This window comes from Lontra canadensis, unplaced genomic scaffold, assembly GCF_010015895.1.
Source record: "Lontra canadensis isolate GAN:19392208 unplaced genomic scaffold, GSC_riverotter_1.0 scaffold105, whole genome shotgun sequence".
Taxonomy (NCBI): Eukaryota; Metazoa; Chordata; class Mammalia; order Carnivora; family Mustelidae; genus Lontra; species Lontra canadensis.
Genome location: NW_022631099.1, coordinates 485,398 through 508,994, shown reverse-complemented (window position 1 = coordinate 508,994; position 23,597 = coordinate 485,398). Strand labels below are relative to the sequence as shown.

General features: G+C 49.8%; 1 protein-coding gene across 9 annotated transcripts in view; it reads right to left on the bottom strand.

The window, feature by feature from the left end:
- Positions 1–23,597, bottom strand: part of ZMYND8 (zinc finger MYND-type containing 8) — a 140,574-nt gene that overhangs the window by 77,659 nt on the left and 39,318 nt on the right. For all 9 annotated transcript variants that reach the window (XM_032838605.1, XM_032838606.1, XM_032838607.1 and 6 more), the window contains exon 4: positions 8,969–9,117. In XM_032838605.1, the coding sequence (XP_032694496.1) occupies positions 8,969–9,117 (149 nt within the window). The remainder of the gene's footprint in view (positions 1–8,968; positions 9,118–23,597) is intronic.

Sequence of the window (23,597 nt, the reverse complement as noted above, 5' to 3'; positions counted from 1 at the left end):
GAAAGAAAGAAAGACAGAAAGTCAAGAAAGAAAGACAGAAAGTCAAGAAAGAAAGAAAGAAAGAAAGAAAGAAAGAAAGAAAGAAAGAAAGAAAGAAAGAAAGGAAAATTAATTCTGGTGGTAAGCATCAAAATGACCCAGTAACTGGCTGTGCAACTTTAAGAAAGTTACTCAACCCTCTTTGAGCTTGATTCCAGGGATAATGGCTCAGCCACAACCACAGGACCTATCTTTTGACAGTAAGCTTTTCTTCCTGTCCTGTCCTTCAGCAAAACATTACCGTTTCCTCCTCAAAGATCTCATATGTTGGTTACAGCTGCCTAATTTTTGTTGACACTATGAATGGGATCGTTCTCTATTCCATTTTCTAAGTAGTCATTGTTGGTACCTAGAAATGTGGTTAGACTTTTTAAGCCTGACCTCCGGTATATACAGCTCTAACATTTTATTGATTAAAAAGATCTGCTCTAAGCAACATCAGTTTTGTCTGTTCCTCTCTAGTATTTTTACACTCCTTTTCTTTTCCCTTTTATTTTAATGGGGCCCTTATTTTATCCTGGGGTACCCCCTCCCCAGGATAATGGGAAAGAATGGTCAAGATTACAAGCAGTCATGTCTTGTTCTGGTTTTTATTATGAGGTTTTAAGGTTCTCGAAATGCCTGCTATTTCTACACTCCTTTTTATCAAGCCTCCCAGATGCTTCCTTAGCAGATCCTTGTTAATCCATCCTTCGAAGCCTCCCTACTCTCATTTCTACTAGGAAAACAACAAAGACTTTTTTTTTTTTTTAAGATTTTATTTATTTGACAGAGAGCATAAGCAGGGAGCGCAGCAGGCAGGGGGAGGGGGAGAAGCAGGCTCTCCACTGAGCAGGGAGCCTGATGTGGGGCTGGATCCTGGGATCATGACCTGAGCTGAAGGCAGACACTTAACCGACTGAGCCACCCAGCTGTGCCAACAACTAAGACTTTTAAGGGCAACTGCGTAATTCCTGAGCCCAGTTATTTCCCTGGTTCAGTTCAGATACAGGCTCTATACTTGGGTTTCTAGAGAGTAACACCATTACAATTTTCTCCCCAAGTGTTCAACATACTCTCATACATTCTCTTCATTTTATCCTCACAACTCCCCAGAGAGGTACTCAGGATAGACACTACTAGTCTCACTTAACAGATGACAACACTAGGTTATGACAACCCAACTTTTCCTCGCCCTGATGCCCTATGTAAGACAATGCGGGGTGAGGAGAGACCCTAATGATGAAGTGATCCTCTCAGAGAACATTCTCTGTAGGTCAAAATAACTTCTCTTTCATGCAAAGAGCTGTGAAGGGGGTTGGGGGAATCTGAAAATTAGGAAAAACAACTAGAAACACCACAGAAGGGGACATGAAAGGAGAACATGGCAGGGGGCGGGGAGGGGGCTCTGACCCTCACACTACTGTTGTTTAGGGCAGAAAATTCTCTGAGGGACGGAGCCATCTTGCGCACTACAGGATATGTGGCAGCATCTGTGGCTAGATGCCGGGAGCGTCCCTCCATCCACAAAACTATGATGATCAAAAATGTCTCCGGGGCGCCTGGGTGGCTTAGTGGGTTAAGTCAACCGCCTTCGGCTTGGGTCGTGATCTCAGGGTCCTGGGATTGAGCCCCAAGTCAGGCTCTCTGCTCGGCAGGGAGCCTGCTTCCCCTTCTCTCTCTGCCTTCCTCTCTGCCTACTTGTGATCTCTCTCTGTATCAAAGAAATAAATAAGGGACGCCTGGGTGGCTCAGTTGGTTGGACGACTGCCTTCAGCTCAGGTCATGATCCTGGAGTCCCAGGATCGAGTCCCACATCGGGCTCCCAGCTCCATGGGGAGTCTGCTTCTCTCTCTGACCTTCTCCTTGCTCATGCTCTCGCTCACTGTCCCTCTCTCTCAAATAAATAAATAAAGTCTTAAAAAAAAAGAAAAAAGAAAGAAAAGAAAATCTTTAAAACAAAACAAACAAACCAAAAAAAAGTCTTCAGATATTGCCAAATGTCCCTGGGGAGCAAAACTGCCCTTGCTTGAGAACCACCGATGCTCAGGGACCCCTCTCTGCCTAGGAAATTCTTGGTGCATTTGGGGCAGGAGAAAAGGGTGAATGGGGGCTTTAAGGAGGGGAGCAGGGAGACGACAAGGAGGAGGACAAGAAAGAAGAGGGAGGAGAGGTGTGGAAGGAAGAGGAGGAGATCCTCATATGGAAAGATAAGCCTCACATGTCAAGCAAGCAGGATCTATTTCTAACCTGAGTGAGGTCTTCCAGAATGCTTTTGTGGCTTCTGCAACAACGCAGTAAGCCATAGTTCAGTGCCTGACTTCCTTTCAGCAAGTTAATAATAGGACAGGAAGAGCCGATCTAAACGAAACTGGAAGAATCAAACAGGCCAGCTAATCTCCCTAACTGGCAACCTAGGTACCTCCTACCCAACAGAAGCCATCCTGCTGCTTCTGCAGTTAAGCCCCGCCCCCCACGTCCTTGCCCTCACCCCACACCTGGCTGGGAGTGGGTGTTCCGGGGCGGTGGGGGGGGGGGTGGGCAGTCCTGAGGGGTGCGTGCCAGGCTGCCCCAAACCCTCTTCAGGATATTCCCTCTTTCTTGAAGCAACATTGCTGCGGCTCAGAACCAGCCGCCTGGTAACCTCCGCATCCATCAGAGATCTGCCTCATCGGCCACTTGCGTTTCCTGCTCCATAAAAATAGTCTGATAACAAATACGGAAACATTTAAAGAGGGAAAAAACTGGGGCGCCTGAGTGGCTCAGTGGGTTAAAGCCTCTGCCTTCGGCTCAGGTCATGATCTCAGGGTCCTGGGATCGAGTCCTGTGAGGAGCTCCCTGCCCAGCAGGGAGTCTGCTTCTCCCTCTCTCGGCCTAGGTTCTCTCTTTGTGTGACTCTTAAATAACTAAGTAAATAAAATCTTTATAAACAAAAAGACGGCAAATAGCTGAAGGCTTTGCAGGTCATGTGGTCTCTATTACAAGGACTCAAGTCGGCCACAGTAGCAAAAGAGCAACCACAGACAATATGTAAATGAAAGAATGTGGCTGTGTGCCAATAAAACTTTATTTTCAAAACCAGGCTCTGGGCGGCATCTGGCTCACAGGCTGTAGTCAGCTGACACCTGGTCTGCGTAAAGCAGAGAACGGGTCCTCTGGCTCAGGTGTGAGCACAGGGTGCATGTGGGAGACTCGGGGGGACCACAAACTCAAATTCTTACATGGACCAGAAAGGTAACACACATGAAATGAAAACGGTCCTCATTCCAGCGTTTGTTCTTCTCCACTTAAAGCACCAACGCTGTAAAATATGTCTCTGCTCTAAGAAAAACTGCCCAGCCCTGGAGTGTGAGCAGCGTCGCTGGCATTTAGCCGGGATGCTGGCGAGACAACAGGGAGTGGCAGTACTTGGGCCCATCTTAAGGGGCAGCTCCCGCTCAGCTCCAGTGATGGAGAGAGCGAGGCAAACACACACTCCCAGGGCTGCCAGAGCTCAGGAAGAAGCCAGCAAGCCTGGACCCCCCTCCGTGGTCCCGACTGTTAATACACTACCCCAGCCCAACAAGGAATTTCTGTGAGTATTTTTTAAGTTTTTAAGACAATGCACGGGCCTGACAAGTAAGACCTAGCTCACCCACTTATCTAGCTCATCCTATACTCAAAGGCAGTGAGGGGGAGCCCCATCATTCCTTTACCCTATTTGATCGAAAGTATACCAATGGCCACCCAATCTGTCAGCAGATTCTCAATCCTTTAATGATGGGGAGGAGGGGTGAAACCTTTCAGAAGGGAGTCTTCCTAGTCAAATGTCCCAAGAACCAAAAATTAGAGTGGCTATTTTTCAGTAAAGGTCCTAATGTCATTCACAGAAAGATACTTCTTCGGACATCTACCGCAGGATATTTGGCAACCTGATCTTCCACAAACGCCAGGAGTGTCCTTCCAGGCTTTAGGCTGTCTCTCCCCTCCCCAATCCCAAGAAAAAGCACCTCCAAGTTTTCAAACCTTTCCTACAGAGTAAAACCACTAGACAAAAGGCTATAAAAAAGTAATTGTAGGGCTCCTGGTGTCTCAGTCGGTTAAGCGTCTGCCTTTGGCTCAGGTCATGATATCGGGGTCCTGGGATGGAGTCCCGCATCAAGGGAGTCTGCTTTTCCCTCTCCCGCTGCCCCTCCCCACCCCCCACCTGCACATACACGCTCTTTCTCTCAAATAGATAAATAAAATCTTTTTCAAAAAAATTAATTACAGGGCGGGCCTCTGGGTGGCTCAGTGGGTTGGGCCTTTGTCTTTGGCTCATCTCAGGGTCCTGGGATCTGGCCCTGCATCGGGCTCTCCACTCAGCAGGGAGCCTGCTTCCACCTCTCTCTCTGCCTGCCTCTCTGCCTACCTGTGATCTCTGTCAAATAAATTAATAAAATTTTTTTTAAAAATTAATTACAGGGGCATGTGGATGGCTCCATCAGTTGGGTATCAGCCTTTGTCTTGGGTCATAATCCCAGGGTCCTGGGATTGAGCCCTGCATTGGGCTCCTTGCTTGGCGAGAAGCCTGTTCTCCTTCTCCCTGTCTGCTACTCCCCCTGCTTGTTGTCGCTCTCTCTGTCCAGAAAATAAATGAAATCTTTAAAATAATAATAATTATAAGCCTTAAATACTTTTTTCCCATAAAACAAAGTGTGTTTTAAAGTTCCTCTTACAACTCCCCTAAAAATTACTGAATTCCTAATATATGAAAAATGGGTGATATAAAGTCCAACCTTAAAAATTCAACCCCTGGGGGCACCTGGGTGGCTCAGTGGGTTAAGCCTCTGCCTTTGGCTCAGGTCATGGTCTCAGGGTCCTGGGATCGAGCCCCGCATCGGGCTCTCTGCTCAGCAGGGAGCCTGCTTCCCCCTCTCTCTCTCTGCCTGCCTCTCTGCCTACCTGTGATCTCTGTCTGTCCAATAAATAAATAAAATCTTAAAAAAAAAAAAAGAAATTCAACCCCTATCTCCAATTGGTAATAAAAAGTCTACCAAAAATGGAAAAATATGGGGGGGGGGTTGCTTGTTTTTATAAGCCAAGAAAAGCTTTCTCCCTTTTTTGAACACAAAAAATAAATTAAAGAAAATGAGAAGAGGACGGAAGAATACGGATATGCGCCGAAATTCAAAGGCACCTGAATGCCTGTAAGAGCCAGAAGCGCAGGTGTAAGCAAAGCAAACAGAGTTTGACGATGCGGGGGGATGTGGAAAACTAGAACACCCTGTGTCTAACGGGGCAGGCTCAGCAAAAGAAATGCAATCTTGCCATTTGCAACAACATGGATGGAACGAGAGGGTATTACGCTGAACGAAATAAGTCAATCAGAGAAAGACAATTATCATATGATCTCCCTGATATGAGGAATTGGGGGGGGGGGGTGTTAGGGAAGGAAATAATGAAACAAGATGGGATTGAAAGGGAGACAAACCAGAAGAAACTCTTAATCTCAAGAAACAAACAGAGGGTTGCTGGGGGTGGGGGTTAGGGAGAGGGTGACTGGGTTATGGACCCTGGGGAGGGTAAGTGCTACAGTGAGTGCTATGAAATGTGTAAGCCTAATGATTCACAGACCTGTACCCCTGGGGCAAATAATACATTATATGTTAGTAAAAATAATTTTTAAAAATTTAAAAAAATAAAGGGGCAGGCTCTACTCCCCTGCAGCTATTGCTGGATTTTTCTGAGTTTTTGTAAGAACCCAAATATATAAGTTGTTACTTGAAATCTCATGATCTTCAAATGTTGGTGAATGAGAAATTACACTACTGGTAAAACCCAGCACTTACAGACCTACAATTTGCTTTTAATTCCATTATTTTGTAATGCTATAAAATCCTAAAAGAAAGAAAGAGGAAAGGGAAAGTGTCCAGAAGAATTTTTTTTTTAAGGGATTTAAGTTCCCCTTAAGGAAAAACAGACTGTTACAGGAGAGAGGCTGCTGCTACAGTGCAAATATTATGTACTAGAATGAATTATGGGGTCAAGGGTCAGGAACGTCACTTCTTTGCAGTTAAGCCAGTTTATCCTCTGCCAACTCCTGACTGTTTGGCCCCAGGGAGTTTTAAGGCTGAAAAACAAACCTACAATCAGCCTTACGATGTTTCCAGCCCAAACCCCTATTTTACAAGACAACTAAATCTCAAAGATGGGCAAGCAACTGACAGGGTCCCACACTGAGTCTCCCAGACACAGTGGGGCTAGAAAGAGCCAGATCTCTAGGTCCAGATGGCATTTCCCCTGTGCAACAGTCCCATAAACTCTTCTATCAATACTGAGGATGACAGATTATTGAGAAGCGTAATCATGCCCCATGTCCAGCCCCTCCCAGTCCCCTCTTTTCCAAACCCAGAGTGCGCTATGTATTCACGAGGAGCAACCCCAACCCCCCACCATTGTGACAGCACCCACCAAACACTGGCCACTTTCTGAAGCTGCCAGTCTGGAAGGGGACACGGACTGACAAATGTGTCCCTGTGGTCACATTTCCTTCAGTGTTAACAGAAATGGTCCTAACACATGGATGTGGACGGGAGAGAAGAAAATGCATGGACTCCCCAAGGAGATCAGCTTCCAGAAAGAGAGGTACAAGCCAGCTCCCTAAAAGACAGGGAGGAACCCAAAAAGTGTGATTCACGTGAGCACACACAGGGAGAGGCCAAAGGAGAAGGCCTCCTGCAAAGAGGGGACACTCCACCTCACGCATTCCTGGTACCTGGTAAGGGAGAGTTTGCCCAGAAAGTTAAATTATTAGCTAAATTAAGGTTTAGGGATTATCTATGGCCTTCCTGTTTGTTTCTCTTTTTATTTTTTTCTTTTCTTTTCTTTTCTTTCTTGAAGAGAGAAAATCTCTTCTAGGATCCAGCCCAGTGTGGAGCCCGAGGCAGGGCTCAACCTCATGCGCCTTGAGATCATGACCTGAGCCAAAAATCAAGAGTCAGATGCTCAAGCAACGGAGCCCCAGGAACCCGTCTGTGTTGCTCAGTCTTCACTGCCAGCAGCTACGGGATGGTTCTGGGTGACAAAGATGGGTCGTCAGTGCTTCAAGCCAGACGGAGAGACCTAAGCTCACATGCAACTTCTGCTTCGCTCTGAAGCCCTGAGGAGACACCTTAACTTCTCTGAACCTCTGTGTTTTCATCTGTAAAATGGTCACAATGACAGCCCTTTCCCACGGGGTTATTACAAACAGGAACCCAGAAAAATGCCTTACAACAGGAAGTGGCACATGGCCAACCAATGTCCCTTAGTATTATTATCACCAGCACATTGTATGTGCTTCTCAATCCCCCGAGACATTTATTTAGGACCCATTTCTTCTCTTTTAACGGGATTCCCATCTCATTAGACCTTTACTATCCGACACAGTAGCTATAAGCCACAGGCAGTCAACAAATTAAAATTAAATTAAAAATTCAGTTCCTCCAAGAAACAGACTCTTAACTACAGAGAACAAACTGCCGGTGGCCAGAGGGGAGGTCGGGGGTGGGGATGAAGTCAAGTGCACGTACTGTGATGAGCCTGGGGCATTGTAGGGAAGTGTTGAAATACCACACTGTACACCTGAAACTGACACTGCGCTCGATGTTAACTGGAATTTAAATAAAAACTTAAATAATATTTTTTGGTTAAAAAAGAAAAAAGAAAGGGAAAAAAAACAAAAATAAAAACCCAGTCCCTGGGTCACACTTGGCATCTGCAGGTGTTCAATGACCACAGGTGGCCTGTGGCGATTACACACAACAGCACAGATCTAGAACATCTCTGTGGCTGCCGTTTCATTACTTCACACCTAGTTCCTGCGATTATTCCACTTAGTATCGAGCCTGGCTTAATTTTTATTATTACGATTGACATCGTGTGCTCATTTCATCACCACACCCCGTGAAATCCCATTATTCCCATTTCAGTGGATAAAGCCAACCAGGCACGAAAAGGTTAACTTGCCCACGGTCACACCGCAAAGGCAGCGCTGGCATCTCGCTCTATAATTTTGAGCATGGAAATAGATTAGTGTGCAGAAATGCACCCCTCTCCCAGTTCTGGGCATTTAACCATTGCTAGGTTTCTTCCCAGGAAAGAGAGAACCTTGTTTTATTCAACCTCTGATGCCCAGGGCCCACTCTGGCACACCGTAATGCACGAGACGGATGAATGCATCCCGAGGAATCCCTACCGAAATGCTCACAGAACCACCGGGGCATTCTGTTTCCTCCAGGGCTAGGAGATCTGATGTCGTGGACCACTAACGCATCTACCATTTTTTTAAATCAGAAGAGTATCGAGCCTGCATCAGAGAATTTTAAAGCTAGGTCTCTTAAGATCTAAGACAGCTAATGGATGTTCCTATCTGGCTGATAGGTGTCGGCTGCAGGCGGATGGGTTCCAGAAAAAGACTCTGATCGCCCCAAGGGTGATGCGCAGTGAGAGGAAATGGTGACCAATTACCAAAGAGGACAGTAGACAATGGGTAGAGACAGCAGCTGTGTAACCACAGACCTAAACCTGTCATTTTACAGATGAGAAAGGTGAGACCAGTAGGGGAGAGCCTGCCTCAGCCCCGTAACTACCTCCAGGCAGACCTCAGCCCCATCCTACTGACGTGGCCTAGCAGGAAAAACTTTTCAGGCCACCTGGGGAAAACAACCCTAGAGTCTAAGTTAAGAAATCCAAGGAAAATCCCCAAATCCTATAGCACAGTATCTTCAGCTCATCTGGGTCACTACCCTGTCCCCAGAACAGATCTAAAAAAGCCACTAGAAATTTCTACACAGACCCATTTGGAACTGCCCTTCTTGTCTTATACAAATGACAGCTGGAGCAAGGCAGCTTGTTAAATGCCAAGAACGCAGGCTGTCAGAAAGCTACGGTACTGCTCACGACCGCCTTTGTCCTGCTGGTGTGGACGCCATTCCCAGCGGCCCTTTACCTGCTCCTTATTGTTATTGTTCAGTAAGCCGGGTTTCTTTTTCTTTTTAATGGGGCTTGTGGATGTGTCCTGTGGCGAGTGGCCATTGGAAGAATGCGGAGGGCTGGGGAACTTTCTTTTCTGGGCTGTTCTCTCTGTGGAGCCAGGATCTGAAAGAGACACACAGGACCACGTATTTTAAAGCAGTCATCAGGGAGGCCGAGGCCCCCCAGGGAGAGGGTGTGTGGGACACAAGGCATTCCATCCCCAGGCCCAAAGCCATTGTAGCGTTCATTCGTTCGTCCTCCTAGAAGGATACACTCACCCCATCCCTTTGGTTAACGGTCTCAAAAGTCACACACTCTTTCTTCAGTCTGCATACCATTTTTGTTAAAATTTTAATTCATTGCTATAGTAAAAAAAATTGAGAAACTTCACATAATCATAGACCTCTGGCTTTTCTTAACAAAACAAAACACACACAAATTGGGCCTGCATGGACTTATGGTCCCAGACTGATCTGTGTATCAACCAGTGAGCCATTTATTTAGTTGGAAATGTACTCACCATTTTGCCAAAATCCCCACCCTTCTCTACTGTATCCCTGTTGACCATGAGTTGTGTCAGAGACCCCAGTACCATCCTCATCCCAAAGAAGTATTTCTTCTTCATACCCATGCCTGATGGCAACAGCCAGGAAACCAGGAAAGACAGCCCAGAGAGGCCACACACTTCCAGATATCAAAGGCATACATACTTCTTTGTGAAAGACGACAACAGTGATGGTGTTGTGCTTGTTTGTGACCTTCCTCCAAAGGGGTAAGACACAAATGACATTCTCCCGGTTTCTCCTCTGAGATGTGCCAGCCCCCCAACCCTCGCCAATTCATTCCCTCCCATTTTTACTCTCCCAGCATCTCGTTTAAGCCCAGACACTTCCACCAGCACCCCATCTTCACCTGCAAGGCCTTGGGTCCACTCCATGCCCGCCGGCTGTCTCATTAGCATCGGGACGAAGTAAGGGCCCAGGGTGGTGTGCCTTACATTCTGAGAAAGAGAAGTTACAGGCACAAGGAAAGACAGCTACGTGAGAGCACAGGGGATAGGGTGGGATGTGGAATCCAGAAGGACGACTATCCCCAACGCGAAACTGACGACATGCCTCCTCCAGTTTTAACTCACAGGCAAGCCCCAGCATGCGGGACGCGCCGTGCGTCACCAGCCTCTGCGTGTGGACAGGGGCCCCTGGGGCAGATGAACATGGCCCAGTACAGACACATGCGAGGCCTCCTAGGGGTCTCCTTCTGCCTGAAAGACCATCTTCCAAGCAGGCTCATTAAAGGAGACCGTGAACGACTTCTGCAAAAGCTGATCCACAGGATGGAATGTTCCAGTCTCACCGGGCAACTTCAGAAAAACCCCGAACAAGGGTTCCGGGTGCTACACTGACACACAGCCCCATGAGGAAATGAAATACTAACCACAGGCACCTTGAGGGAGACAGACCCCAGAGTTCGGAGGATCATGCCACAAATGGAGGCCCAGAGAGCCTGAAGGGATGGCCCCAAGGCACATGGGGAAACAGCCCTAGAGTGTAAGAAGGAAATCCAAGGAAAATCCCCAAATGCTACACCACAGGATCTTCAGCTCATCTGGGTCACTGCCCAGCGAGTTAACAGGAAAACTCCCCAAAAAGGCACAGCCTGGACCTGGCGTTCCGGCGTTCCCCTAGAGAGCCTCCTCTCTCTCGTGCCCAGCAGAGATCCTTACCCCTCTCTGCCCTCATCCGTGAAGACTCACTTCCTCCACCTAGAAACGCATGCTACGGATACAGTCACAAGAAGCAAAGCACCCCTAAGGTGATTCAAATGAGACTCTTGAGTGTTGTACCCACATCTGGAAATGACGACCATGTCCACAAAACGAAGACTGGTCTAATAACATACCACAGGCACACGCTAGAATATTCTTTCTTCATTTTATTTTTTTACATAATCTCCCGCCCAACGTGGGGCTTGAACTCACAACCACGATATCAAGGGCCACATGCTCAACCAACTGAGCCAGCCAGGCGCCGCCCCCCATACAGTGGAATATTCCGCAGCCATTAAGAATAAGGAGGCACCTCTATGCAAACGGATCCATGACCCTCTGCAAGCTTTTGCATCAGGCAAAGAGCAGGACACACTGAGCGCCATTAAAAGACTGACACACACACACCCTCCAAAAACGACATTAGAAATCTAAGTTTGCACAAGCCTAGAACATTCCCAGATGAACACAAAACTACTACGGAGTTCTCAACTGGGACCAGCGGCTGCCTGGGGGTAGGGAAACATGCAGGAGAAAGGGGAGGGATCATTTTCACTGTGTACCCTTGTAAACTGTATTTCTCATGAGCATAGAGGACTTTATCAAAATAAATTTAAACTGAGGCATTTAGGGGCACCTGGGTGGCTCAGTGGGTTAAGCCTCTGCCTTCAGCTCGGGTCATGATCCCAGGGTCCTGGGATCGAGCCCCGCATCGGGCTCTCTGCTCAGCAGGGAGCCTGCCTCCACCTCTCTCTCTGCCTGCCTCTTTGCCTACTTGTGATCTCTGTCTGTCAAATAAATAAATAAAATCTTTAAAAAAAAAAAAATAAATAAACTGAGGCATTTAGGAGGTTCAGGAGCATGCAAAAAGGCAGCAGGTACAAACCAAAGCCAGGAACGAGCAAATGACGAAGGCCTGATTCAGGAAAAACAATGTCACCGGAAGGACAAAGCTGGGACCCATCACCATGGGCCTGGGGACTGCAGTCTGGGATTTGTTCAGCGTAGAGCTGGGAAACCCAAATAACCCTGCTCAAATGTCAGAGGATGTGTGTTTAAGAAGGGTGTTTTGGTTGGGTGCCTGGGTGGCTCAGCTGCTTAAGGGGCTAACTCTTGATCTCAGCTCAGGTCTTGAGATCAAGGTCAGAAGTTCAAGCCCCATGCTGGACTCCACACTGGGTAGTGGAGCCTATTAAAAAGAATAAAAAAAACAAAAAACAAAAAAACAAAGGTGTTTTGGGGGCCCCAAGGAGATGCATCCAAGGAGAAATGGCACCTTGACCAGACAACATTGAAAGCAACTAACTAGGCAACACTTTTGATACCTGTTACATTTTGTTTCATTTGAAGGTAGATTTTTTTTTTTTAAGATTTTATTTATTTATTTGACAGAGAGCACAAGTAGGCAGAGAGGCAAGCAGAGAGAGAGGAGGAAGCCGACTCCCTGCCGGGCAGAGAGCCTGATGTGGGGCTTGATCCCTGGACCCTGGGATCATGACCTGAGCCGAAGGCAGAGGCTTTACCCGACTGAGCCACCCAGGCGCCCCTGAGGATAGATATTTTATTCATTTCTTTATTCAAAGATTTACTTATTTGAGATAGAGAGCACGCGCGGGGTCGGGGGGTGACATGGGGCTTGAAGTGGGGCTCGACACGGGGCTCCATCTCATGACCCAGAGATCATGACCCGATTCGAAATCAAGGGTCAGATGTCCAACCGACTGAGCCACCCAGGAGCCCCTGTGGGTAGATTTTTAAAGAGGAAAGGACATGAGCAAAAACAAATCAGCAGAAAAGTTAAGGGCACATTCAGGATAAAAACAACTCGTGTGTTTCCATGTTTGTTAATGGAGCACATTGATTTTGGAAGGGACAGCTTTCCTCATTGCAAGGACCACCTGGGCATCCTCCTCCTCACTGCCAGCAGTCCTCCCAAACACACTGACAACAAAAGGCACCCCCTCGTCCTTCCCAAACACTCACAGAGGGGTGGTACCAGCCTCCTGAAGAATCACTGGGCTAGAACACAAGAACAAGGCAGATGATCCACACAGCACAGCCAACACTTAGCCAGCCTTTGGGAGCCAGAAAGGACAGCAGCCCCTCCTTGAGCATCTAAGTTACCTGCTGGTAGCTGAGAACCCCCTGGGATGATGGATCCCAGGAAGCAGTCTCCACACTAGCAGCAGTGGCACCTGGGAATTTGTAAGAAATGCACATTCTCAGGCCCTACATCAGAGCTATAAATCAGAAACTCTAGAGGAAAGCCTAGCCATCTGTGGTTTAGGGAGCCCTCCAGAGAATTAGGGAGCACACTGGTTTCAGATGCTCTAGAATGTGTGCTAGGGGAAGGCATCTGAAGTTCTTTCTCACTAATGTGGAACAGGATTCACTACTGGTAAAGCCCACCTCCTCTCCTGCCCCAACGCCACCTGAGGGCTTGGCCTGGGGCTAAGGGAACCGAAGCTGGGCAAGGATCCACGGCAGGGAGAATAAAGACAGCGAAACAGGAGAAAACACCAGGCTCCATCTGCAAAATGGGAGAAGGGAAAAACAGACAACTTCCGGTAGGCCACGCCTACTCTACCTAAGTGAGTCAGCAACACTAAAGATTAAAAACTACACAACCAGACGACCTTAAGGTCCCTTCTGAACTCTGAAATTCATTAATTCCAGCAGAGAGAAGGGAGAAATACACACACAAGCAATTTAAGCCGGAGACAGCATTTTGCCCAAGCCCAGCAGGAAACCAAAGGGGAAACCGGAGTCCTGCTCAGCGAGGAGGGCTCCGACCAAAGGCTACCCGTAGCGGAGAGGACCCCAACCTTCTAATCCCAGCAAACCACAAAAACCTCAGTTCTGTTCCTGGCTACAAACACACCGACTCCCTCCAGAGCTAATGAGAGATCGGCAGCTGCGTCCAAGGGGCAGGAGTGGAACGGGACCCAAGCAACAGACACATCTGTCAAAGGCAGAGGCTTTCCGCGAGGCTCTGGAGGACAAAAGCGAGAAACACAACTGGCTTCACAGTCCCTCGGACGTCAGCATTCTGAGTTAGAAATCAGACCACTCCTAGGCCTTGGGTGGTGACAGAATGGTGGGCGTGGGCTTTGCTGTAGTCATGGCAACAAAGCCGCCCGTGTAGGACCTTTTCCAGAAAGCTGAGTCAAGTTTTTTTCCCCCCTCTTTAATGATTTAATTCTGACGAGGTTTTATTGCTAAATGCATCTCCTCTATTAACTTGGAAGGCTGACAACAGCCACCGTGGACTGAATCACAAGGGAAATGGCTCAACCTAGATCTGAAAGTCCTTTCTGTGAGGCAGCAGGGCCTGGAGAGATTCCACTATGGGACTGGCCCACCAGCGACCCTCTCTGCCTCCTACTCCCACTCCCTCAAAATAAGTCTGGTTCTGAAGGAGTTAACGTGGGCAAGGGAGGACAGCTCCTCCAGGCAAAGGACAGAGCGGTGACTCAGGAGAACAGCTTGGCAAGGAGCAGGAAACAGCAGAACTTTCCCCTCCTGTGACATTTCAGTGAAATCTTAATAATATGGGAAGGCCTACTGGGTATTAGGAACCAGGCATGTGATGAGATCCTTCTCCAACCTGTGTCTCGGGAACTGCCAGAAATAATCCCACTCAGCCCCTCCGAGATGCCCCCTGACCTAAGAGACACCGGAACTTCAAGATAACCCAGGCTTTTAGCTTTCCTGAGCCACAAGTATTAACAGCTGAGGCTTTCTCTTATTACATACAACGTAGGGGGCCTTGTTCAAAATCCCTTTGGTGTACTTCCCTCTAAGTCACTTGCCCAAGAGGACACAAGAGGCTGGGCTGGGATTTGAACCCAGGTGAAGTGACTAGGAGGCTCACACGGGGCTTCACACGGAGGAGATGGCCTCCTCACATCGGGTCTATGTTTCCCACCCAGCACACTCTCATGGGCCTTTTTCCCTCACAACTGCAGGGGGCGGCCTGGGGCTTGGCAGGGTGGTTGAATTCCCCATGCATTCACCTCGCCATGGTGGCACCACCCGGAGGCCCAGACCACAGAACAGGCTGGGTGGGGGCAGGGGGCCTGCGTGGTCATTTCCTCTCCCGCCGCGCCCCTCTCCCCCACACCCCCCTTCCACTCTCCATCCAGGCCTGCCAGACTGGGCCACGGCGGCACCCCAACCCCCACCCACATCCGGCACCTGAGTCACCGCCTTTGACATTCTCCAGAGTCTGGGAAATGACACACCATGACAGGGAATTGTCTCCTCGGGAGAGGGAAAGGGGCCCCGCTGAACGCCAGGCGCTTCCCCAGAAGGATCAACCCTCTGGCGTGTCTCTGTGGGCGTTAAATGTCCATGATGTGGACGGAGAGCCTGTGGGGCCTGAATGAAGAGAAAGCCACTCAACGAACGGGCCTCGTGGGCCACAAAGGAAACGGACAGTCTCACACAACACGGGACAGCTGGCCACCCCACCCGGAAGTTGGACCGCACGTCCAGAGAAACCGGGTCCCAGCAGGGCAGCTCAAGGAAGCTACTTATCCTCTCTGTGCCTCTGTCCTTTGGCAGAATGGAGATCAGGGCACCTTAAGGAATTACAAAAGGATTAAATGAGTCTAGTCACGGGAGGCTCTCAGCGTACTGCCCGAAAAGAGTAGCACTCCATAAAGGATAGCTGTTTTTTCAAACCAACAATCATCCCTCCTCCTCCTCCTCCTCTTCCACCTCCTTCCCCACCCCTCCCATTGCAAAACCAGGCCTAGTCTCCTCAGAAGCGCCTGTGAAGGTCAGAGTTCTGGAGACATGGAGACAGGACCAAGCCCAAGCCATGACTTCTGTATTTCCATCAGACTGTGAGCCGTCGGGCGGGCCTGCCGGAGCTGCGAAGGCAGGGTCGGCAGCAGAGGCCTGCGCCGGCTCGGCCTCCCGAGGGCGAGCGCAGATAGCACTCCCGGTCACTACCAGCCCTCTGCAGAGCCCACTGCCAACAGGACCACTTGCCACTCTCCCAGAAATGGCAAAGCGCTGCTCGGCTAATCATGTCAGCGTGGTGCCCAAGGACAGAGAGCAGGTACCCATGCAGGCCTCTGATCCCCGGGCACTGGAGAGCCCTCTCCAGCCAGTAAGTATATCATCATGAAACCAGAGCCTGGAATTTCCCTCGGGCCCAGAGCAGAAATGAGAAATGGGGAGCGAAGTTACGGGGACGAGAAGGGGGGCAGCGTTTTTCTTCCAGCAGATAATTCCCAAGCCACGAGGAACCCAGGAGCGAAAACGAGTAATCCATTCACTCGCGGAATGTCTAGAACCGCACCCCCTGGAGACGGGCTACAGCCTGCCCGAGGGGCCTACACAGCCGCCTCCAGGACAGCCGGGCTTCTCCAAGGCCTCCCTGCCTGGGAATGTGAACTTCTCACCCAGACCAGGAAAAGAACGGCTGGATGGAAATGAGGCCATGGAACAAAAGGGTCATTCTCAACATGGGGGGAAATGTCACTGTCGCAGGGATCCCGAGGACCTCGGAGGCAAAGCTAGCGAGGGGCAGGGAACCCTGGGAAGGGGCGCTTACCTGACATTGAGAAAGCTCTGCTGCTCAGAGGCCCTCCCCTCTCTTTGAAAGAGAACTGAGGCTCTCCCACGGCAGACATTCCTGCTTCCGGATCCTCAGCAGCCTCTCCCAGGGGGAGGAGGAAGAAGCAAAGAGGACAGGCTAAGAGTCACCACTTACCAGGCCAGCCCCTGTCTTGTACGCACTAGGTGGCCCAGCGCGAGAAGGTCACCCTCACCTCTCTGCAGTGAGGCAGTCTGAGGCAGGGGACGCGCCTTCATGTCCCCAGGCTCTCGGCTCTAATTTATCACCCTCGACAGCCAGCAGCTCGGCTAAGCCCAGAGTCCTCGCTCACTCACTCAGGAGCCATTTACTGCACCGGGTGGGAATAAATGCCGCAAATCGCCATTGTCCCACTGGCTGGAGTGGCAAGTCCAGAAGGGAGTGTGGTGGTTCACAATGGGAAGGTGTTTTGAGCTTTTTTTTTTTTTCCCTTAATAATTATCAAATTAACTTTACTTCTCACATGCCTCTCCTAGGGGCCGAGAAAGCCATCCCCCCACTACCCGGTGTCCCAGTGTTTCTCCCTGTCCTGGGCCCCTCCGCGACATGGTGGGGGGGGGAGCACATTCATATGTAAAAGGTGAGCCTCCAAACTCAGCCGGCTGGCCTGAAATTGCAAGCCAGCCCGGGAGGAGAGGCTGATTTACAAGTGAATTCACTGTGTCGCCCTCAACAACTACAGGCAATTCCAGTCACCCAGCCCCTTCTCCCCCTCCGCGGGGATGAGGCCTTCTGGAAAACCGACAACATCTCAACAGCAATTTCCTGGTTCAAGAATGCCAAGCTCTTTCACACTGCACAAAGCGGGGGGAGGCAGGGCCCAACCTCAGGCCAGAAACCACTGCACCCCACCCACCCCCGCAGCAGGCCCAGGCCCAAAAGGCTGCATGCGTCCAACGTGTGTACATGTTTGAGGCCCTTAACTCTGCCAAGTCACCACAAAGAAAAGTGTGGAGTAACCGGCTGCCTTGGCCTTTGCTACGTAGCTGGTTGCTCGGGGAGGGCTCCTCTGGTGGCACAGACTGTCTGCATTATTTATCCGGGCTGAGCCTGGTCCCACCCCCCCACTCCCACCCCAAATAGCTCAGCTTCTAGAAAGCTCAGGTGATGGTGGGTGGCTTTCAAATGGCGGCAAGGAACTGCAGCCATCGGAGAGCCAGCTCAGAAATAAAAAGGCAACTCCTGTCTGTGGCATATGACGTGGGAAACTGGCTGAGGGGAGAGAAGGGAAGTGAGGCTCAGATGAAAAAAAGGGGGGCCGCTAGTAACCAGGCGGCAACCCAGCGCTAGCCTCTTGGAAAGGCACCTCAGGCAAAGCAGGGGAAAGTGCTAAGACCCGAGGGGAAGAGGGGACAGTTAGCTCCTTGTGATCCTTTGACTCAGCAAGGATTTCAGACTGAAATGCAAAAAATCATCATGCAGCCGTGAAATGGAACGAAGAAGAAATCTCGGCTTTCTGTACAGGCATGGAACAAAATCTAAGTGAAAAAAGGCCAGAAATAGACCCGAGTGAAAGAAACTGGGGCTGTGTAGGCTCTGGGTTTGCAAAGGCCTGGAGGAACACACCCAGGAAATCAGGAGACGCTAGACTCCTCTTTTGGTTCTTTCTGACCATGTTCACGTGTTGGACCATGTAAAATATTTTTAAGTGGCGATGAGAGGATGGAGCTCACCCCATGCCAAGGGCCACCTCTGCATTCCCAGGCACCCAGCACATGGAAGCAGCTCAGGACATGCCCCCAGCATTCGCCAGGAGCCGCCTGGAGGAGGCCTGGGTGTTCAGAACAGCAGAGAGCAATGGTTCTCACCAGGTCTCCCCAGGAGACACTTGGCAATGTCTGGAAACATTTCTGGTTGCCACAACGAGAAAAAGGAAGGAGTCGCTCCTAGCCTCTAGTGGATGGGAGGCAGGGATGCTGCTGACCACCCTACCCAGCACAGGACGGCCACCCCACGACAGAAAATGATCAGCCCCAGAACGTCAGTAGTGCCAGGGTTGAGAGATCCTGGTGTAAGAAGCTTCCGCTAAGCTGTGAGCGGCCAGGCAGGTCTGACCTTGTGTAAATACGCCACCCAAAGAGGCATCTCTACCCATTAAGAGGGAACGTAATGCCTAGTATTTTACCTGATGGCCCTGACTGCACATTTTAAACAAAAGAAAACAACGGAACCAGTGATTCAAAAAAAATCGAGTCACTGAGCAACTCCCAGACATCTAGCCTAACCAGGGAACTGTAGGGGGAAGGTCCCTGCCCTGGAGGGAAGACAGAAAATTATAATAGTAATAATAGCTGACGTTTGGAGGCTCTGTTCTAAACACCGTCAGTGTATTTACTCGTGGCCTGGGTTCTACCAGAGGGTAAGTACTGAGTATTCCCATTTTACTGACAAAGAAACTGAGGCCCAGAGGAAAACAGGCCCGCGACGAAGTGGCTGGCCAACAGCAAGCAGATGGAAAATATATTCCACACAGTATTTGAGACGGATCGATTACACACAGACAAAAAGCTGAGCAGGAGAAATACGAGGTCTGTGAATGACACGTGTCGGAAGAAAGGGTGTAGCCAGCCAGAAAAATATTTCTATTTTCTTCTCAAACAAAACTCGGCGATTCACACCTACTATTTCTTGAGACGTGATCTGATGAATCCTGAGGACTCCCTCCCAAGGGGTGGGGTTTCTGCACGCATCTGATAGAGGTGGCTCAGACAAGCACACGTATGCGCTCAAGGCCTCATCCATCGAGAAAACCGTCGGGCGACTCATGGCAGCTGGCTCCCACCCCAGGACCCTTCACTGCACGGGTCAACGGCCTTCCCTACGGTTTTCAGTGCTACCTTGCAATTCTCTATCACCGAGGGCGTGCTTGCCGCGGGCCAAGGACAGCCCAGCACCATTGTTCAGTGTGTGGGCCCGACAGCCACACCACTAGGTCTGATTCCAAGTACTGCCACCTGCCAGCTGTGAATCCTCTGGCAAGCTCCTTGGTCTCTTTGTGCCTACGCTAATTCAGCGACAACCAGCAGAATCTTTTTCTAAAAGGGTTATTAGAATTCAAGGAGACAGCACATGTCCCACGAACAGCATCTCACGTTATTGTGAGAGCTCAAACCGGTTTCCCCAACTCTTTCCATGCCTTCCCTGATGATTTGCACCAGACTAGCTCTTCCCTGACTGTTTCTGAAAAGGTTCACTGAAGGGCGCTTCCGTGGCTCAGTCCACTGAGCGGCTGCCTTTGGCGAGTCATGATCCCGGGGTCCTGGGATCGAGCCCCATGGCAGGGAGTCGGCTTCTCCTTCTCCCTCTGCCCTTCCCCCAGCTGGTGCACACACTCTCTCTCTCTCTCAAATAAATATATAAATAAAATCTTTTAAAAAGGGGGCACCTGGGGCGCCTGGGTGGCTCAGTGGGTTAAGCCACTGCCTTCGGCTCAGGTCATGATCTCGGAGTCCTGGCATCGAGCCCCCGCATCGGGCTCTCTGCTCAGCAGGGAGCCTGCTTCCTCCTCTCTCTGCCTGCCTCTCTGCCGGCTTGTGATCTATCAAATAAATAAATAAATAAATAAATAAAGGGGGGGCACCTGAGTGGCTCAGTGGGTTGAAGCCTCTGCCTTCGGCTCAGGTCATGATCCCAGGGTCCTGGGATCGAGCCCCACATAGCACTCTCTGCTCGGCGGGGAGCCTGCTTCCTCCTCTCTCTCTGCCTCCCTCTCTGCCTACTTGTGATCTCTGAGTGTCAAATAAATAAATAAAATCTTTTAAAAAAAAAAAAACAGTTCACCGAAGAGAGACAAACTTTCACAGCAAGTCCTCTGGCTGGCACGGATTCAACCAAGCCAGGCTCAAAATCCCTGCCAGGCTCAAAATCTCCTCCCTGATAAAAACCCCAACAGTCCAGGTGGCCCTCAGTACCCCTTCCCACCCTTCCCTACAGAACTTCTTCCCTCTGATTCCTCCTCCTCAAGTGAGGCTCTCAAAGGCTGGCTTCAGATCGCTAGCAGGCTAGCTGTCCGCAGAAGGTATTATGGGGCCCAGCCTTGCAGGGTTCACACCTACGTGGTCCCAGGCACAGAGCAAGTGCCCTACAAAGGGGTGTTCCTCCCCTGCCCATCTTCTGCCCATTCGCGGTCAGTCCCACCTGCACTGCTGCCTCCTTGATCTGAGCACCAAAGGGCCAGGAAATTGATTCACCTGCCCTCAACAGCAGCCTTCTTCAAACCTGAATAAGATGGGCAGCCGCTGCTTTAAAAGCCACGTGAGGGGCTTAATGCACACACCTGACAGTTATCCAGACCTACAGGCCCTCACGCAGCTGCTTACCTGCTCTCCTCCATCCACTGAACCCTAACCACAGTGGCCTCTCACAAGACAAAAAGTCCTGTGCACTTGCTGATGCTTCCATCTAGAATGTTCTATGCTCAACCTTCCCATACCTGGCAACTTCAGCTTTTGGCTCAAACCTCACTCTGCAGTCTTCAGCCCTCTTACCATCCTGGAGAGAGAGAGAGGGAGTGAGAGAGAGAGAGAGAGTGTGTGTGTGTTTGTGTGTTCTGGCTGTCTTCACAACAGTGATCTCTCACTGAAAATTATCGAAAATTATTTTCTTCTTTTCCTGATTCACTTATTTTTCTGTGTCTCCTCCAGAAGGTGAGCTCGATCTCGGTTTTTCTGTCTCTCTTTGCCGTGGCCCAGCGCGTGGCACAGGGCCTGGCTTTGGGGCCTGGCTCGGAGGTGTCCCCAAGGTCACACATCTGACCAGGTAAATGAGCAACAGGAGAGGGTTAGCAAAGGTCTGATGTATGCCAGCAGCTGTGACTCACAGGAAACTCCCGTTCTCCGTCCCCAGTCTAAGAATTTTCTAAGAATTTCTCCCAGCAATCCAAGAAGGCAGGAGCGGTATGAAGTCAATGGGGAAGAGGACATCAGAGAGGACCCGGCCATTTCAGGGTCCAAAACATAGAAACCAGAGCCCCGAAGAGTGAATTCCCATCTCAACAGGTACTCTACATTGTTTCTTGCCTAAAGAGCCCATTTCCCCCAAAAGGAGGGGATTAAGGATTTATATCCCGGGCGGGATGGAGCTGCCCAGCTACACACAATTACTGAGAGACCATAGGGGGGACTCACGAGGTTTTTCACAAGCCCCCTATTTCCCAGCTCCGCATTCTTCCCGCGGAGAGCTATTGTCTCTGAGTCATCTAGAGTTAAAGAGGGGGAAAGACTTTCTCCAGGGAAAACATGCTCCCCGCTGGGAGACCCCCCACTGTGATGACCATTTAACCAAATTTTTTTAGTCCCGATTCTTTGCCCTTTTTTGCAGCAGATCCTTTGAAAGCCCGAGGATCTCTTTTCAACCCCTCCCTCAATCCTGGCCCGGATGTAGATTCTGTCCCTGCAAGGGGATGCGAGGACCCGGCGTGAGCACCTCTCCAAGCGTGGGCAGGGCAGGTTCACCTTCCCTCCATCCCGCTCTCGGGTTTGAGTTGAGAGAACCTACATCTGTCCCCACACCACCAAGCTTGACTGGAGTCTAGATTTTAAACACACGTATGTTCAATTCCCAGCAACGAGTGTGTCTGGTCCCAACTCCAAACCAAGCAACCTGGTTTCAGCCTGCTGTGTCCAGCTAGATTGGTTCCTGGAGGTGGATGAAAAGATGTAGAACAAAACCAGGTCAGTCTCATTAGGAAGGGGGCCCTAGTGACAGCTGATATGATGATCCGGGGACCTAAATGCAACAGAGTCGGCTACAGCCACCGCCCAGGATGCTGGTAGCCCAATGAGGGACTGCTGGCTAAATTCAGTCCGCAAACAGCTGGGTGACACATTTAAAATTTCAGTCATCGACATTTTAAAATTGGGGGACTCGGCATCTAGAATAAATCCAGATTACTAACTTCTCTTAAAAACAAAAAACAGGGACGCCTGGGTGGCTCAGTTGGTTGAGCAGCTGCCTTTGGCTCAGGTCATGATCCCAGCGTCCTGGGATCGAGTCCCACATTGGGCTCCTTGCTCATCAGGGAGCCTGCTTCTCCCTCTGCCTCTGCCTGCCATTCTGTCTGCCTGTGCTTGCTCTCTCTCCCTCTCTCTCTCTGACAAATAAATAAATAAAATCTTTAAAAAAAAAAAAAAAAAAAAAACAACGGAACAGAAGACCTGGCCACACAGGGTCCCCGTCTCCACACAAAGCATCCTCCCGGGCTGCCCACCCCCTTAGGACGGAACACGATATTCCCCATTTGCCAAGGCCTCCATTATGAACTGTCAAGATAATTAAATCTCACCTTGAAAATCTCTTAAAGGCAGAGTAAAGCAGAGAAGAACAAGACAAATGCAGGGAGAAGAGATAAGGGATGCTTTGCTAGGACAGCCAAGTTCCAGACAGTTCCACCCCATCGTGGCACCGCAGGGGAGAACTCGCCACCCCAAAATACAGCTCTTTGGCACAAGGATTAATTCAGGTGGGTTACTTTAAAGAACCAGCAAACAGGGCAGCAGCTCTGAAAACACCAAGTAAAAATCACCCTTTTGCAAGAGATGTTTTAACAGGCATCAGAAAAATCTCCATTTCTAAGAGTATCTTCCCAGCAGTACCAGGAAAGGGGGAATGACTAAATCTCTCGAAACTCTTATCAATAGAGAAGACAACGACTTAAATCTGCATAACAACCTGACCCTTGTTCCCTGTGCATCTCCTGGGGACCTCCCCTAACGGACTCCCCACCCCCAGAGCACCTTCTGTCCTTAGCTAAAGACGGTGTCTGTTTCAGGTAATGGCTTCGGCCATATCAGGGAGCTACTACCGTGTGTATACTTTGCCTAGTTACAAATGAGATGAGGAAAGTTTGGAAAGACTGTTTCTCTCTCTCTCTGCTGCTTCTCTGCTAGGCCCCATTTACTCCTGTTCTACATTTCACCTTGCATCTGAGTCAACCAAAGAAATGATGTCCCCGTCTCAAGGGGGAAGCAAGAGAGTGAATCATTCTCAGAGTTTCGTCCTAGGCCCCCAAAACACCTGAAAATATCTAAGAAGAACCGAATCCCGAGCTGGAGGACATTAGTTTCGAACAAAGCACCGGCATCAACACCCCTGCCTTGGGTGGTTTAAGGAGTAACATCTACTGTTCACCGGGATGGGACCCTACCCTGGATTCCTGAAGGAACATCTACCCCGGACCCCGTCCAGTGTAAACCCCCAACCCTAAGCAGCAGGGAGACCCACCTCTCCTTT